Source organism: Amblyraja radiata, chromosome 8 (assembly GCF_010909765.2).
Source record: "Amblyraja radiata isolate CabotCenter1 chromosome 8, sAmbRad1.1.pri, whole genome shotgun sequence".
Classification (NCBI taxonomy): Eukaryota; Metazoa; Chordata; class Chondrichthyes; order Rajiformes; family Rajidae; genus Amblyraja; species Amblyraja radiata.
Genome location: NC_045963.1, coordinates 68,963,275 through 68,980,972, shown reverse-complemented (window position 1 = coordinate 68,980,972; position 17,698 = coordinate 68,963,275). Strand labels below are relative to the sequence as shown.

Here is a 17,698-nt window from a genome sequence, read left to right as displayed (position 1 = left end):
TGGGAAGAAACTGCATTTCATCCTCTCTGTTTTCACAGCGTGACAGCGGAGGCGTTTGCCTGACCGCAGCAGCTGGAACAGTCCGTTGCTGGGGTGGTATGGGTCCCTCATAATGTTGCTGGCTCTGGTTCTGCACCTCCTGGTGTATAGGTCCTGCAGGGGGGTGAGTGTAGTTCCCATAGTGCGTTCGGCCGAACGCACTACTCTCTGCAGAGCCTGTCTGTCCTGGGCAGAGCTGTTCCCAAACCAGTTTGTGATGTTTCCGGACAAGATGCTTTCTACAGCCCCGGAGTAGAAGCACTGAAGGATCCTCAGAGAGACTCTGAATTTCCTCAGCTGCCTGAGGTGGTAAAGGCGCTGCCTTGCCTTACTCACCAGCACCGGCAGCGTGTATTGTCCATGTCAGATCCTCTGTGATGTGGACTCCCAGGTATTTAAAGCAGCTCACCCTATCCACAGTAGTCCCATTTATCTCCAGTGGCGTGTACGTCCACCTGAGATATGCAAGTCTTTCTCCAGACTTGTGTGAAGGTCTATGTCGTCAGTCGTTGGCTCTGAGGCCGACTCACTATCTGGCAGCTGGATGTTAAGCAGCGGCTTTGGTGACTGCAACTGATGGGCAGGACCCTATCAAGCGGGATTTTCTGTCTCTGTGGGAATGTAAACTGCCTTGTTAAACTAGATACACTGGTTCCACAATCAACCTGGATGGATAAACCAGAGACTTACGTGTGAGCCAAAGTTCACCATGATCGTCTTAATCGACCAGGGTAGGCCAAGTCCTATCAGGATGTCAAAGACATTGCTTCCTATAGAATTAGACACTGCCATATCTCCCATGCCTGTGGACACAAGAAAAAAACATTTATTCTTCAACATCCCAATCATATACTTTTTGTCTCATTGTTTACAGGTATGTTGAGAGGAAAATGGGAACATGATGCTTCTTTCACCTCCCCTTCGTTAAGTTATTACTGATTAGCAGAGGGCACTTGTATCCTTGCGACATCACGTTTAATTTGCCCAAAGGGTCCCACCACTAAACACATGTGCAGCAAACAGGTGTCAGACGTTATGGGGAGAAGGCAGGAGATGGGGTTATGAGGGAGAACTAGGTCAGCCATGATTGAATGGGGGGGTAGACTTATGACATATATATGACTTATGACAAAGGACAAAGGACATTTATTGTTGCATACACCAATTGGTGCAGTGTAATTTGAGTTACCATGCAGCACACAAATAAGATAAACACAACACTATAGAATTTAACATAAAACATAAAACATCCCCCACAGCAGAATCAACGTTTCCCACTGTGAGGGAAGGCAATAAAAGTTCAGTCTTCTTCACCCGTGGTCGGGGCCTATTGAGGCCTCCGCAGTCGCCGCTCCTGACGGCCCGATGTTTCAGGCCCTCTCACCAGATGACGGAACTCCGGCGTTGGAAGAACACTTTCAGCGGCTTGGAGTTTCCGAATCGGCCGCTTCCTACTGGATCCCGAAGTCCACAGGCCGAGCTGGGTGGAGCTCCAACACTGGCGACCTCGGCGAAAGATCCCAGGCCTCCGCGATGTTAAAGCCAGCGCCGCCCGCGGCTGAAAGCTCCGCAGACCACAGCTCCACGGCGTCAAAGTCGGCAGTCCCAGCCTCCAACACGGCGACCCCAGCAAGGCATCGGCCGCTCCGCGATGGCACCCCAGTGCCGCGCCGCCGCTGAAGCCGAAGCTCTGGCCGGTCTCCGGCAGGAAAGGCTGCGCCAATCCAGATGGTGGGCCGCGATGAGGGGGCGAAGATGCGGCTCGGAGGAAAGACGCATCCTCGACGCAGGTAGCGACTGTGAAAAAAATGAATGTGGATGTGGGACATCTTCCCACATTCACTCCTTTCCGCCTTCCAAAAGGTCAGTTCCCTCCGCGACTCCTCGGTTTGCTCATCCCTTCCCACCCATCAGAATTAAAGGACATATCTTTAGAACGGAAATGGGGAAGAATTTCTTTAGCCAGAGGGTGGTGAATCTGTGGGATTCATTGCCACAGATGGCAGTGGATGCAAAGACACTGGGCATTTTCAAAGCAGAGATTGATAGGTTCTTGATTTGTAAAGGTGTCAAAGATTTTCGGGGAGAAGGCAGGAGAATGGGGTTGGGAGGGAAAAATAGATCAGCCATGATCGAATGGCGGAGTAGACTTGATGGGGCGAATGAGCCTAATTTTGCTCCTATGTCTTAATATGTGATGGTCTTATATGATATGAAATATGATACGAGGTCTTATGATATCATTACCCAGTGAACATGTGAAAGATGGATGGAAACGTATTGTGAATTTCCGTAAACAATAAAATGAGTGTGCCTTAATGTAAACGTTAAGGCTCGTGTATTTTAAACCAGCCATTGAGAATTTCAATGATAACAACCGCACCGAGCTTACCTTGTCTGGAAACTATGAGGCTGGCCATGCAATCCGGTACACTTGTCCCAGCTGCCAGGAACGTGATTCCCATTATTACGTCAGGAATTCCCAGGGTGTATCCGATTATTGTGACCTAGACAACAGCACATCGTTCTTAGCACTGGAATGCGGGGATTACCTTCACGTTGAGTTAGCCATTCAAAAATCAAACTTGCTCACTGTCCAGCCACTCGTTAGAAGGGTGGAAGGCAGACATAAAGAGCTGGAGGGACGCAGCGGGGTCAGGCAGCATCTCTGGAGAGAAGGAATTTGTCATGTTTCGGGTCGAGACCCTTCTTCGGACTCCAGAGAAGGCTGCCTGTCCCGCTGAGCTACTCCAGCATTTTGCGTCCATCTGTAATGGATAGACTCGGCTTGTACTCGCTAGAATTTAGAAGATTGAGGGGGGATCTTATAGAAACTTACAAAATTCTTAAGGGGTTGGACAGGCTAGATGCAGGAAGATTGTTCCCGATGTTGGGGAAGTCCAGGACAAGGGGTCACAGATTAAGGATAAAGGGGAAATCCTTTAGGACCGAGATGAGAAAAACATTTTTCACACAGAGAGTGGTGAATCTCTGGAACTCTCTGCCACAGAAGGTAGTTGAGGCCAGTTCATTGGCTATATTTAAGAGGGAGTTAGATGTGGCCCTTGTGGCGAAAGGGATCAGGGGGTATGGAGAGAAGGCAGGTACAGGATACTGAGTTGGATGATCAGCCATGATCATATTGAATGGCGGTGCAGGCTCGAAGGGCCGAATGGCCTACTCCTGCACCTGTTTTCTATGTTTCTATGTAAAGCAACATGGGCAGTTCCTTCCCACACGTTAAAGAGCGTTGTGTTGTGGTTATACTGGTAGACCAGTAGTGGAAAAATCTGGTCTAATGATCCCGTCAAATCAAACTATGACGTAATTAAATTCAGTTCATTAAATAAATCTGGAATAAAATAAATCTAGTGCCAATAATGGTAAATATGAAACAACTAGACAGTTGTTAAGCCCCCATCAATTAATGCCGTTCCTCAGTCTGGCCTAGGTCACGCCAGCACCTCAATACTGTCATTATCTCTTAATTTTCCCATGAAATTTCTCAGCATTCCCTCGAGCGCAAAAATATATTGATTTTAGATTTCAGCCGCAACCCAGGAGTCTGGATAGACGATATGGAAGTGTCGAAACAAATCAACTCAAATTTAATTTGTTAGAGGCAAAAAGCAAATTCAGTATATGAGGGGGTGACTTTTTCACACAGAGGGTGGTTGGGTGTATGGAACAAGCTGCCAGAGGAAGTAGTTGAGGCTGGGACTATCCCAACGTTTAAGAAACCGTTAGACAGGGTACATGGATAGGACAGGTTTGGAGAGATATGGGCCAAACGCAGGCAGGTGGGACTGGTGTAGCTGGGACATGTTGGCCGGTGTGGGCAAGTTGGGCCGAAGGGCCTGGTTTCCACACTGTATCACTCTATGACTCTGACTATCCAATGGTGAGCATCGGAGGAAGCGAATTCTATTAGCACCGGGGGTAAAGAGATAATCTTCTACTGCCCTCAATGGCTTATCTTGCAATAGTACTCCTCTTTAGTCAGACGGTGGTGAATCTGTGGAATTCATTGCTACGGAAGGCTGTGGAGGCCAAGTCAATGGATATTTTTAAGATTGAGATTGATAGATTCTTGATTGGTTACGGTGTCAGGGGTTATGGGGAGAAGGCAGGAGAATGGGGTTAGGAGGGAGAGATAGATCAGCAGTGATTGAATGGCGGAGTAGACTTGATGGGCCGAATGGCCTAATTCTGCTCCTATCACGTATGAACTTTTTTGAAACTCTCTACCTCTCAATTTCCACCGTTGCAACAGAATCCTGCATTTCTGTGTGAAATCAAGTCCTTGTAAGTCAAATGATTACATGGTCAGGCCTACTTAATGCTGTGAATTAGATGATAATTCAGAGGCCCGGGAACCGTTGGAGCGAGTGGAGGAGGGTCAGGGCTTTTACCGAAATCTGTAACGTTCCACACTCCATAGGGAGGGCTCTGGTGGAAGCCGCTGATTGGTGGAAGCAGACTAGAGGAAGCAGCTGACTGGGTGCAACCTCAGGTTAGCATTTCTGCTTTCTGGTTAAAGGTACAGTGCTTTAGTAAAGGTACAGTGAGCCAAGGGTACAGTGAGCCAAGGGTACAGTGAGCCAAGGGTACAGTGAGCCAAGGGTACAGTGAGCCAAGGGTACAGTGGGCCAAGGGTACAGTGGGCTAAAGGTACAGTGGGCTAAAGGGTACAGTGGGCTAAAGGTACAGTGCTTTAGTAAAGGTACAGTGAGCTAAGGGTACAGTGTTTATATAATAAAGGTGCAGTTTAAAGGTCAAGAGGGAGCAGCTGTTGTGAGTCAGATACCTGCTGATTTCTCCCAGCAGTTTCTTTTGTATTATACTTGTATCGGATCCAGGGTAAGGCGAGAGAATGACAGCCAGAGCAGTGTACTGTTCTGGATGTCAGATGTGGGAGGTCATGGTGTCGGATGGCCCTCCAGACGTCCACATCTGCACCAGGTGCAGCGAGATGGGGCTCCTAAGGGACCGTATTAGGATCCTGGAGCAGCAGCTCGATGACCTCTGTCTGGTCAGAGAGAGTGAGGAGGTCATAGAGGGGAGTTATAGGGAGGTGGTCACTCCAAAACCACGGGAGAGAGACATGTGGGTCACGCTAAGGAAGGGCAAGGGGCAGAGGCAGGGACGAGTGAGTACTCCAATGTCGGCACACCTTGCAAATAAGTACTCCTGTTTGAGTACGGATGGGGGTGACAGCCTGCCCGGGGGTAGCGAGAGCGGACGGGCCTCCAGCACAGAGACCGGTCCTGTTGCTCCTGAAGGTAGGGACAAAAAGAAGAGGGCAATAGTAATTGGGGACTCTATTGTTAGGGAGACCAGGATGGTGGTCTGCCTCCCTGGTGCCAAGGTCTCGGACGTGTCTCAACGCGTCCAAGATATCCTGAAATCAGAGGGAGAGGAGCCTGAGGTCGTGGTACATATTGGTACAAATGACATAGGTAAAAAAAGGGAAGAGGTCCTGAAGGGAGGATTTAGGGAGTTGGCAGGAGAGTTAAGGAAAAGGACCAAAAAGGTAACAATCTCAGGGTTACTGCCTGTGCCAAGCGACAGTGAGAGTAGGAATGGAGCGAGGTGGAGGATAAATGCGTGGCTGAAAGATTGGTGCAGAGGGCAGGGATTCAAGTTTCTGGATCATTGGGACTTCTTATGGGGAAGGTGGGACCTGTACAGAAAGGATGGGTTGCACTTGAACCCGAGGGGGACCAATATCCTGGCGGGGAAATTTTCAAAGGCTACTGGGGAGACTTTAAACTAGAATGGTTGGGGTGAGGGACTCAAATAGAGAAAGCTAGTAGACAGAATGGGAGGCAGGAAGCAGAAAAGGGAAGCACTCGGACACAAGAGGAGAAAGAAAAAAAAGGAAATAAACAGAGAATAAGAGGCGGGGGGTTTCTTAAATGTGCATATTTTAATGCTAGGAGCATTGTAAGAAAGGCGGATGAGCTTAGAGTCTGGATAGACACCTGGAAGTATGATGTTGTGACGATCAGTGAAACATGGTTGCAGGAGGGCTGTGATTGGAAACTAATTATTCCAGGATTTCGTTGCTTCAGGTGTGATAGAATTGGAGGGGCAAGAGGTGGAGGTGTTGCATTGCTAGTCAGGGAAGATATTACAGCAGTGCTTTGGCAGGATAGATTGGAGCGTTCATCTAGGGAGGCTATTTGGGTGGAACTGAGAAGTGGGAAAGGTGTAGCAACACTTATAGGGGTGTATAATAGACCGCCAAATGGGGATCGAGAATTGGAAGAGCAAATATGTAAGGAGATAGCAGATATTAGTAGTAAGCACAAGGTAGTGATTGTGGGAGATTTCAACTTTCCACACATAGACTGGGAAACACATTCTGTAAATGGGCTGGATGGTTTGGAGTTTGTAAAATGTGTGCAGGATAGTTTTTTGCAGCAATACATAGAGGTACCTACTAGAGGAGGGGCAGTGCTGGACCTCCTGTTAGGAAATGAGACGGGACAGGTGGCGGAGGTATGCGTTGGGGAGCACTTCGGGTCCAGTGATCACAATACCATTAGTTTCAATATAATTATGGAGAGGGTCAGAACTGGACCTAGGGTTGAGATTTTTGATTGGAGAAAGGCTAACTTTGATGAGATGCGAAATGATTTAAAAGGAGTGAACTGGGACATTTTGTTTTATGGGAAGGATGTAGAAGAGAAATGGAGGACATTTAAAGGGGAAATTTTAAGAGTACAGAATCTTTATGTTCCTGTTCGGTTTAAAGGAAACAGTAAAAATTGGAAAGAGCCCTGGTTTTCACGGGAAATTGGACATCTTGTTCGGAAAAAGAGGGAGATCTACAATAATTATAGGCAGCATGAAGTAAATGAGGTGCTTGAGGAGTATAAGGAATGTAAAAAGAATCTTAAGAAAGAAATTAGAAAAGCTAAAAGAAGATATGAGGTTGCTTTGGCAAGTAAGGTGAAAGTAAATACAAAGGGTTTCTACAGCTATATTAATAGCAAAAGGATAACGAGGGATAAAATTGGTCCATTGGAGAGACAGAGTGGACAGCTATCTGCAGAGCCAAAAGAGATGGGGGAGATATTGAGCAATTTCTTTTCTTCGGTATTCACCAAGGAGAAGGATATTGAATTATGTGAGGTAAGGGAAACTAGTAGAGTAGCTATGGATACTATGAGTTTCAAAGTAAAAGAAGTACTGACACTTTTGAAAAATATAAAAGTGGATAAGTCTCCAGGTCCTGACAGGATATTCCCTAGGACATTGAGGGAAGTTAGTGTAGAAATAGCCGGGGCTATGACAGAAATATTTCAAATGTCATTAGAAACGGGAATAGTCCCCGAGGATTGGCGTTCAGCGCATGTTGTTCCATTGTTTAAAAAGGGTTCTAAGAGTAAACCTAGCAATTATAGACCTGGGGTACACAAAATTGCTGGGGAAACTCAGCGGGTGCAGCAGCATCTATGGAGCGAAGGAAATATGCGACGTTTCGAGCCGAAACCCTTCTTCAGACTGATGGGGAAAGAAAGAAGGAAAAAGGGAGGAGGAGGAGGAGCCCGAGGGCGGGCGGATGGGAGGGTGGGAGGAGACAGCTAGAGGGTTAAGGAAGGGGAGGAGACAGCACGGGCTAGCCAAATTGGGAGAATTCAATGTTAATGCCATAAGGACGCAAGGACCCCAGACGGAATATGAGGTGCTGTTCCTCCAATTTCCGCTGTTGCTCACTCTGGCAATGGAGGAGACCCAGGACAGAGAGGTCGGATTGGGAATGGGAGGGGGAGTTGAAGTGCTGAGCCACCGGGAGGTCAGGTAGGTTATTGCGGACTGAGCGGAGGTGTTCGGCGAAACGATCGCCCAACCTACGCTTGGTCTCACCGATGTAAATCAGCTGACATCTAGAGCAGCGGATGCAGTAGATGAGGTTGGAGGAGATACAGGTGAACCTTTGTCGCACCTGGAACGACTGCTTGGGACCTTGAATGGAGTCGAGGGGGGAGGTGAAGGGACAGGTGTTGCATTTCTTGCGGTTGCAACGGAAAGTGCCCGGGGAGGGGGTGGTGCGGGAGGGAAGGGAAGAATTGACGAGGGAGTTGCGGAGGGAGCGGTCTTTGCGGAAGGCAGACATGGGGGGAGATGGGAAGATGTGGCGAGTGGTGGGGTCACGTTGGAGGTGGCGGAAATGGCGGAGGATTATGTGTTGTATTTGCCGGCTGGTGGGGTGAAAGGTGAGGACCAGAGGGACTCTGCCCTTGTTGCGTGTGCGGGGATGGGGAGAGAGAGCAGTGTTACGGGGTATGGATGAGACCCTGGTGTGAGCCTCAGCTATGGTGGCGGAGGGGAATCCCCGTTCCCTGAAGAACGAGGACATTTCCGATGCCCTGGTATGAAATGTCTCATCCTGGGAACAGATGCGGCGTAGGCGGAGGAATTGGGAGTAGGGGATGGAGTCTTTACAGGGGGCAGGGTGGGAAGACGTGTAGTCCAGATAGCCGTGTGAGTCAGTGGGGTAATTATAGACCTGTTAGTTTGACTTCAGTGGTGGGCAAATGAATGGAAAAGATACTTAGAGATAATATATATAAGCATCTGGATAAACAGGGTCTGATTAGGAACAGTCAGCATGGATTTGTGCCTGGAAGGTCATGTTTGACTAATCTTCTTGAATTTTTTGAAGAGGTTACTAGGGAAATTGACGAGGGTAAAGCAGTGGATGTTGTCTATATGGACTTTAGTAAGGCCTTTGACAAGATTCCTCATGGAAGGTTGGTTAAGAAGGTTCAACTGTTGGGTATAAATGCAGGAGTAGCAAGATGGATTCAACAGTGGCTGAATGGGAGAAGCCAGAGGGTAATGGTGGATGGTTGTTTATCGGGTTGGAGGCAGGTGACTAGTGGGGTGCCTCAGGGATCTGTGTTGGGTCCTTTGTTGTTTGTCATGTACATCAATGATCTGGATGAAGGTGTGGTAAATTGGATTAGTAAGTATGCAGATGATACCAAGATAGGGGGTGTTGTGATTTAGTGATTTAGGCCATTTGGAAGAATGGGCTGAAAGATGGCAGATGGAGTTTAATGCTGATAAATGTGAGGTGCTACACCTTGGCAGGACAAATCAAAATAGGACGTACATGGTAAATGGTAGGGAATTGAAGAATACAGTTGAACAGAGGGATCTGGGAATAACCGTGCATAGTTCCTTGAAGGTGGAATCTCATATAGATAGGGTGGTAAAGAAAGCTTTTGGTTTGCTAGTCTTTATAAATCAGGGCATTGAGTATAGAAGCTGGGATGTAATGTTAAAATTGTACAAAGCATTGGTGAGACCAAATCTGGAGTATGGTGTACAATTTTGGTCGCCCAATTATAGGAAGGATGTCAACAAAATAGAGAGAGTACAGAGGAGATTTACTAGAATGTTGCCTGGGTTTCAACAACTAAGTTACAGAGAAAGGTTGAATAAGTTAGGTCTTTATTCTCTGGAGCGCAGAAGGTTAAGGGGGGACTTGATAGAGGTCTTTAAAAGGATGAGAGGGATAGACAGAGTTGATGTGGACAAGCTTTTCCCTTTGAGAATAGGGAAGATTCAAACAAGAGGACGACTTCAGAATTAAGGGACAGAAGTTTAGGGGTAACATGAGGGGGAACTTCTTTACTCAGAGAGTGGTAGCGGTGTGGAATGAGCTTCCAGTGGAAGTGGTGGAGGCAGGTTCGTTGGTATCATTTAAAAATAAATTGGATAGGCATATCGATGAGAAGGGAATGGAGGGTTATGGTATGAGTGCAGGCAGGTGGGACTAAGGGAAAAAAGTTGTTCGGCACGGACTTGTAGGGCCGAGATGGCCTGTTTCCGTGCTGTAATTGTTATATGGTTATATGGTTAAATAGGGAGAGAGTGCGGTGAAATCTCTGCATTGTGTAAACCAAGGTGCAGCTCTTTCACAAAGGAATATCACTTGCATCCCAGGTGTCTGGACTGCAAAACAAATGAACGCAAATTTAATTTGTTGAAGGCAAAATCAAATTCAGTAAATGTGGGAACTACAGTCGGTCAAAGAAGAGGTAGCCTTGTCCTCTGTGATTTGTTTAATTCATCCAAAGTCACTAACTATTTTGCGTTGTCATTATAGTTATGACCATTGGGTGGCGCAGTGGTGCAGCGGTAGAGTTGCTGCCTTACAGCGCAGGAGACCTGGGTTCGATTCTGGCTACGGGTGCTGCCTGTACGGAGTTTGTACGTTCTCTCCGTGACCTGTGTGGGTTTTCGCCGGGATCTCCAGATTCCTCCCACACTCCAAAGAAATACGGGTTTAGAAACATAGAAACATAGAAAATAGGTACAGGAGTAGGCCATTCGGCCCTTCGAGCCTGCACCGCCATTCAATATGATCATGGCTGATCATCCAACTCAGTATCCTGTACCTGCCTTCTCTCCATACACCCTGATCCCTTTAGCCACAAGGGCCACATCTAACTCCCTCTTAAATATAGCCAATGAACTGGCCTCAACTACCTTCTGTGGCAGAGAATTCCACAGATTCACCACTTTCTGTGTGAAAAATGTTTTTCTCATCTCGGTCCTAAAAGATTTCCCCCTTATTCCTTAAACTGTGACCCCTTGTTCTGGACTTCCCCAACATCGGGAACAATCTTCCTGCATCTAGCCTGTCCAACCCCTTAAGAATTTTGTAAGTTTCTATAAGATCCCCCCTCAATCTTCTAAATTCTGTAGGTTTGTAGGCTTGGCATAATTATAAATTGTCCCCAGTGTGTGTAGGCTGGCGTTAGTGTGCGGGGATCGCTGGTCGGCGTGGATTCGGTGGGGGTGAAGGGCCTGTTTCTGCACGCCATCTCTAAACTAAAAGGATAATGGGTGATAGTGATATAAACAATGACTTGAGAGGGTCTGCTACGAGATGCCTAAACTGATTCGAGGAACTCCATGGTTACTCCTGTTTCTATTTATCATTAGAAAAGATTTTGGAAATGAACATTTGCTCTTGTCAGCTGCAACCTGATACCCTTTCCGTTCTCCACCGAAACTCAAATGGCTGGCCCTTCTACAGTGCAGAATCCATAGAAACTGTCAACTCCACCCAGGAGCTGACATGAGCAATAGTCATCTCTGCACCAAAGGATTCCCTTCTCAGCTTGCTCCAGAGTGGAGATATCTGTGCATCTAACCTGGCCAGGGGTGCTACTTGTTACTGATGTAGGTACAGCTCCTTTCCCCTGTGCTAACACATGAAAGAGAATAACACGTTACGCATCAAAATACCGCAAGGTACGCAGGTTTCCGTCACAGGCTGGCCACCACCGTCTCTCAATGATTTTTGCTGGTGGTGATTAATAAAACAATTCTAATGACTTATTTCATGTGGATGTAAAAAATATGACAAGATCTAAACACCTCAGTTTAGCACATCATGGAACCAGTCCCTTTTTGTTCTACCTTCAGTTTAAAGACTTTGGTGACACGATGACGGGGGACCTCATTGAAACTTGCTGGATAGTGACTGGCCTGGATAGAGTGGATGTGGAGAGGATGTTTCTACTAGTGGGAGAGTCTAGGACTAGAGGTCACAGCCTCAGAATAAAAGGACCTATCTTTAGACCAGGAGGAATTTCTTTAGTCAGAGGGTAGTGAATCTGTGGAATTCATTGCCACAGACGGCTGTGGAGGCCAAGTCAATGGATTTTGTCTAAGGCAGAGATTGACAGATTCTTGATTAGGAAGGGTGTCAGGGGTTATGGGGAGAAGGCAGGAGAATGGGGTTAGGAGGGAGAGGGAGATCAGGGAAACGCACAGGGAAAGGGAAGGATATGGATCACGTGTGAGCAAAGGAGATTAGTTTGGCATTGTGTTTGACATGGACATTGTGGGCCGAAGGGCCTGTTCCTGTGCTGTACCGTTCTACGTTCAGCAAGGAAGCAGGCTTTGGCTGCCTTCCTCGCCTGAGGGTGAGGAATTAATTGCTGCCCTGGCTCTGAAATACGTAACAACAGACAACACACAAAGTGCCGGAGTAACTCGGCGGGTCAGGCAGCATGTGTGGAAGGAACGGAGAGCGACGTTTCGGGTTACTCCAGCACTTTGTGTTTTTTGTGAGGTTCCAGCATCTGCAGTTCCTTGTGTTCTCAACCTTCTTTTAGGACGTTCTTTAAGGAAGGAGATGAGGAGAAATTTCTTTAGTCAGAGGGTGGTGAATCTGTGGAATTCATTCCCACAGAAGGCTGTGGATATTTTTGATAGATAGATAGATAGATAGATAGATAGATAGATAGATAGATAGATAGATAGATAGATAGATAGATAGATAGATAGATAGATAGATAGATAGATAGATAGATAGATAGATAGATAGATAGATAGATAGATAGATAGATAGATAGATAGATAGATAGATAGATAGATAGATAGATAGATAGATAGATAGATAGATAGATAGATAGATAGATAGATAGATAGATAGATAGATAGATAGATAGATAGATTCTTGATTAGTCCGGGTGTCAGAGGTTATGGGGAGAAGGCACGAGAATGGAATTAGGAGGGAGAGATAGATCAGCCATGATTGAATGGTAAAGTAGACTTGATGGGCTGAATGGCCTAATTCTACTCCTATCCCTATAAGCTTCATAGACCAGCTGTGCCAAGGGGCACCGCACCCAGAGTCGACACTTTCACCTTGGCCAAAAGAAAATATCACCCGAGGAAGTCTATTCTCTCCAGCCACTCACCATCCACACCATCACGTAGGAGAAAATGGCGATCCACAGGGTAGCTGCGACGAAGGTGAACATGAAATACTTCGCCCATCGAGGCTTGGCGCAGTTCGGGATGGTGAAGTACATCAGGAAACACAGCGGCCAGGCTATCGCCCACTTTACCACGTCCCACATTCCCGCTGTGGAGAGACCAGAAGAAGATAAGGCTCCGTGCCAGACACAGGGCAAAACAGCGGGCGAGGAGCTCTCGGGTGTTTCCACTAGTGGGAGAGTCTAGGACCAGAGGGCACAGCCTCAGAATTCAAGGACGTTCCTTCAGGAAGGAGATGAAGAGGAATTTCTTTAGACAGAGGGTGGTGATTCTGTTGGATTTCATTACCACAGAAGGCTGTGGAGGCCAAGTCAATGGATATTTTTACAGCAGAGGGAGATAGATTCTTGATTAGTACGGGTGTCAGGGCTTATGGGGAGAATGGGGTTATGAGGGAGAGGTAGATCAGCCATGATTCTGACTCCGTGACAATGAGGAGCAGAAGATGCATTGTGCACCTTCGCTTGCTTTGAGCAGCAGCGGAGGACATCAACGGCTACGCTTGGTCAGGCCGACCCTGCAACGCCACCAGGACAAGGGGTCTTCATGGTCAGATCAAGATCCCTGCACTTACAACAAGTGGGACTTGAAAATGGCGACTCTCTAAACGGTCTCAGTGTACGACTGCTATACACCTCCAACACTTTCGCCATCTCCAGCGGGATCCCACCACTGGCCACATCTTCCCTTCTCCTCCCCTTTCTGCCTTCCGCAGAGACCGTTCCCTCCGTAACTCCTTGGTCAATTCGTCCCTTCCCACCCAGACCACCCCCTCCCTTGCAACCGCAGGAAATGCTACACCTGTCGCTTTACCTCCCCCCTCGACTCCATCCAAGGACCCAAACAGTCTTTCCAGGTGAGGCAGAGGTTCACCCGCATCTCCTCCAACCTCATCTACTGGATCCGCTGTCGTAGGTGTCACCTTCTCTACATCGGCGAGACCAAGCGTAGGCTCGGAGACCGACACCTCCACTCAGTCCGTACAAACCAACCTGATCTCCTGATTGCCCAGCACTTCAACTCCCCCTCCTGTTCTGAATCTGACCTTTCTGCCCTGGGCCTCCTCCATAGCCAGAGTGAGGCCCAGCGTAAATTGGAGGAACAGCACCTCATATTTCACGTGGGTAGTTTACACCCCAGCGGTAGGAACATTGACCTCTAATTTCAGGTAGATCTTGCTTTCTCCCTCCTTCCCCTCCCCCTTCCCAGCTCTCCCACATAGCCTAAAGTCTCCGCCTCTTCCTTTCTTTTTCCCCCCCTCCCCCCCCCCCCCGACATCAGACTGAAGATGGGTCTCGACCCGAAACGTTGCCTACTCCTTTTCTCCATAGATGCTGCCTCACCCGCAGAGTTTCTCCAGCATTTTTTAACTGCTATACACTAGTGCTGAGATGTTTATCTAAGACATATCTAAGTGCCTGTGTTAGATCCTTGTACTGAAGGTGGATTTCACTGTACCTCGGTACATGTGACAATAAACTACCAAGTATGATCATACCAAATGCAAGTTTGGTTGCACGGTGACTGGGATGTGTGAAATAGGAATAGACAATAGACAACAGACAATAGGTGCAGGAGTAGGCCATTCGGCCCTTCGAGCCAGCACCACCATTCAATGTGATCATGGCTGATCATCCACAATCAGTACCCCGTTCCTGCCTTCTCCCCATATCCCCTGACTCCGCTATTTTTTAGAGCCCTATCTGGCTCTCTCTTGAAAGCTTCCAGAGAACCTGCCTCCACCGCCCTCTGAGGCAGAGAATTCCACAGACTCACCACTCTCTGTGGTGAGTCTCCGTTCTAAATGGCTTACTCCTTATTCTTAAACTGTGGTCCCCTGGTTCTGGACTCCCCCAACATTGGGAACATGTTTCCTGCCTCTAGCGTGTCCAAGCCCTTAACAATCTTATATGTTTCAAATGTTCCCTGTACTTGGTGACCTCTTATTTCCAGATGGCAGAGGTCAAGGCTTCGAGAATTTAGTTTAGTTTAGTTTAAAGGTACAACATGGAAGCAGGCCCTTCAGCCCAGTCAGTCCATGACGACCATCGATCACCCCTTCACACTACTTCTATGTTATTCCACTTTCCCATCCACTCCCTACTCACTGGAGGCAATTTTACAGAGGGCCAATTGATCTGCAAAACCCACACACTTTTGGCATGTGGAAGGAAACTAGAACACCTGAAGGAAACCCACGCAGTCACAGGGAGAACATGCAAACTCCACACGGACAGCACCCGAGGTTAGGATCAAACCCGCAGCTCTGGGCGGCATGGTGGAGCAGCGGTATAGTTGCTGCCTTACAGCGCTGGAGACCCGTGTTGATATAACAAATACTGTAAGTACCAGGAATTAAAGTTCTCATCATCGGGAACATTCTTCCTGCATCTAGCCTGTCCAATCCCTTGTGAATTTTATATGTTTCTGTAGGATCCCCTCTCATCATTCTCAATTCCAGTGAATTGAAAAGCCCATTCGATCCATCCTTTCATCATATGACAGTCCCGCCATCCCGGGAATTAACCTGGTGAATCTACGCTGCCCTCCCGCAATAGCAAGAAGGGTTGAGACCCTTCTTCATCTGCAGTTCCTTGCTACACATCCCTTCCGGCTGCAGGCAGCAGGCACGTGCCGTCAAGGTAGGCAAGGCTAAAATTATAAAAAGGTAATTATTAAATGTAAATAGTAAAGATTTCCAATTCATTTACTAAATTCAGTTTGATCGTTCGCTCGTGTGTCAGACGACGTGTAGCTCGCTGTTGGCTTCTGTCGTCGTCCAACACGTTGACAGAATTGGTCACCCGACGCGTCACAGAGTTCACCGTGTCACCGTTTACAGGGATCGCCACGAGGAGGCTTCTGTCATGATCCCCTAACTAAATTCAGTATTTATTATTAAATGGTTATTATTTTAATAATCGATCTCAGGTAGGCATAATTCTCCCGTGCCTTTCATCCGCAGTACGCGTAATACGCGTAACTATGGTCAACTCACGTGCCGTGGACGCTGCTTCAAGCCTTCACTTACAACGGGCAATAAAGGCAGCTGAAAGCCTGTCTTTGCACCGTGTTCTGCGCGCACGTGTGCAGCGGAAGGTGCTGCGCATGTCCACAGGAGAGGAGGCCAATCTGCGCATGCGCATTTTTTTCTTTTTTTCTTTTCTTTTTTTTTTTTTTTTTAATCTTTAAATTTTTAAAATTTATTTCGTACCTTTCCTTTGCTCTCTTCCACAGCACAAACAAACATATAATGTATGTCACCTCCGCATTTTTAAAAAGATTTTTTAAAAGCCGACTGACTGCCTACAGGACCGATCTGCGCATGCGCAGTTTTACGATTTTCTGCGCAGGCGTGATTTTTAACGAGTTTTAAAGGTCGACCGACTGCCCAGTGCCTACCCTGAATAATTCCTGACGGCATGTGCCTGGTGGGCAGAATGGCCAAATCCTGCTCTTACGCCGGATGAAGGTTGTGAACAAGTGGCTCGTTGCACACTCACCAGGCAGGTGGAACGGCACGAACGGCCCTTCCCCTTTCCCTTCCTCCTCCTCTTCCTCTTCGTCGTTTTCGTTGTTCTGGTTGTCCTCGTTCTCAGCCTCCCTCTGGCTGCTGCCGGCGGCTCTGGCCTCCTCCGTCCACAGCCCGCTCACCCCCCTCTCCGCAGAGTAGCTCGGGCCAGTCCCGTTCTCCAGGCTGCGCTTCCCGGGAATTTTAATGGAAACCTCGGGTTCCCCGTTGGAAACGCTCTTGCTGCTGATCAGCCGTTGTCTCTGCAAAAAGCAACGGACAGAAAATCAATGCCTTTGCCCCAAATTGGTTTGGTTTCAGAGATAGGCACAAAGTGCTGGAGTTAGTCAGCGGGACAGGCAGCATTTCTGGAGAGAAGGAAGGGGTGACGTTTCAAGAGATGACCCGAAACAACACCCATTCCTTCTCTCCAGTGATGCTGCTGAGTTACTCCAGCACTTTGTGTTTATCTTCGTTTTAAACCAGCATCTGCAATTCTTTTCGACATAGTATAGTTTCAGTTTAGTTTAGAGATGCGCGTGGAAATAGGCCCTCCGGCTCGCTGAGCCCTGCCGATCATTGATCTCCCACAGCGCGGCACAGCGGCACAGTTGCTGCCTGACCGCGCCAGAGACCCGGGTTCGATCCTGACTACGGGTGCTGTCTGTATGGAGTTTGTACGTTCTCCCCGTGACCGTGTGGGTTCTCTCCAGCAGGTTTTCTGGGTAGGATAGGTTTATAGGGATAAGGGCCAAACGCAGGCAGGTGGGACTAGTGTAGATGGGACATGTTGGTCGGTGTGGGCAAGTTGGGCCGCAGGGCCTGTTTCCACGCTGTTTCACTCTAAAGGGCCTGTCCCACTGTACGAGGTAATTCAAGAATTCTCCCGAGTTTTCACCTGATTCGAACTCGGAGAATGTCCGTAGCGGGTCCGTCGTGGATGTCTCATAGCGGCTCGTACGAGTAACGGTAGGTACTCGGGAAATCCGGTAAACTCGTGACGTTTTTTCAACGCTGTGAAAAATGTCCACCAGTAAAAAAATACTCGTGATGAAAAAAATTGTTACTTTTTACTCGTATGAGCCACTACGGGACATCCACGAACTCCTACGGACCCGCTACGGACATTCTCCGAGTTCGAATCAGGGGAAAACTTGGGAGAACTCTTGAATTACTTCGTACTGTCGTTGGGGCTGCACCGTGGAGCGGCCTCCAGCAGGAACGACCTGGGGCTCCAGTCGCGGAGCCGGCGGACCTACTCACCATCGCGGAGCTGGCCGAGTCCGGAGCGGGAGGAGTGGTGGTGGCGCGCTGCTGCGACCCGACCCCGGG

At 48.0% G+C, this 17,698-nt stretch overlaps 1 protein-coding gene across 1 annotated transcript in view; it reads right to left on the bottom strand.

The window, feature by feature from the left end:
• Positions 1-17,698, bottom strand: part of slc24a3 (solute carrier family 24 member 3) — a 218,625-nt gene that overhangs the window by 6,148 nt on the left and 194,779 nt on the right. The window contains exons 12-15 of the mRNA XM_033026185.1: positions 16,359-16,629; positions 12,777-12,943; positions 2,432-2,546; positions 730-842 (exon numbers count right to left, since the gene is read on the bottom strand). Coding sequence (XP_032882076.1) covers positions 730-842; positions 2,432-2,546; positions 12,777-12,943; positions 16,359-16,629 — 666 coding nt within the window. The remainder of the gene's footprint in view (positions 1-729; positions 843-2,431; positions 2,547-12,776; positions 12,944-16,358; positions 16,630-17,698) is intronic.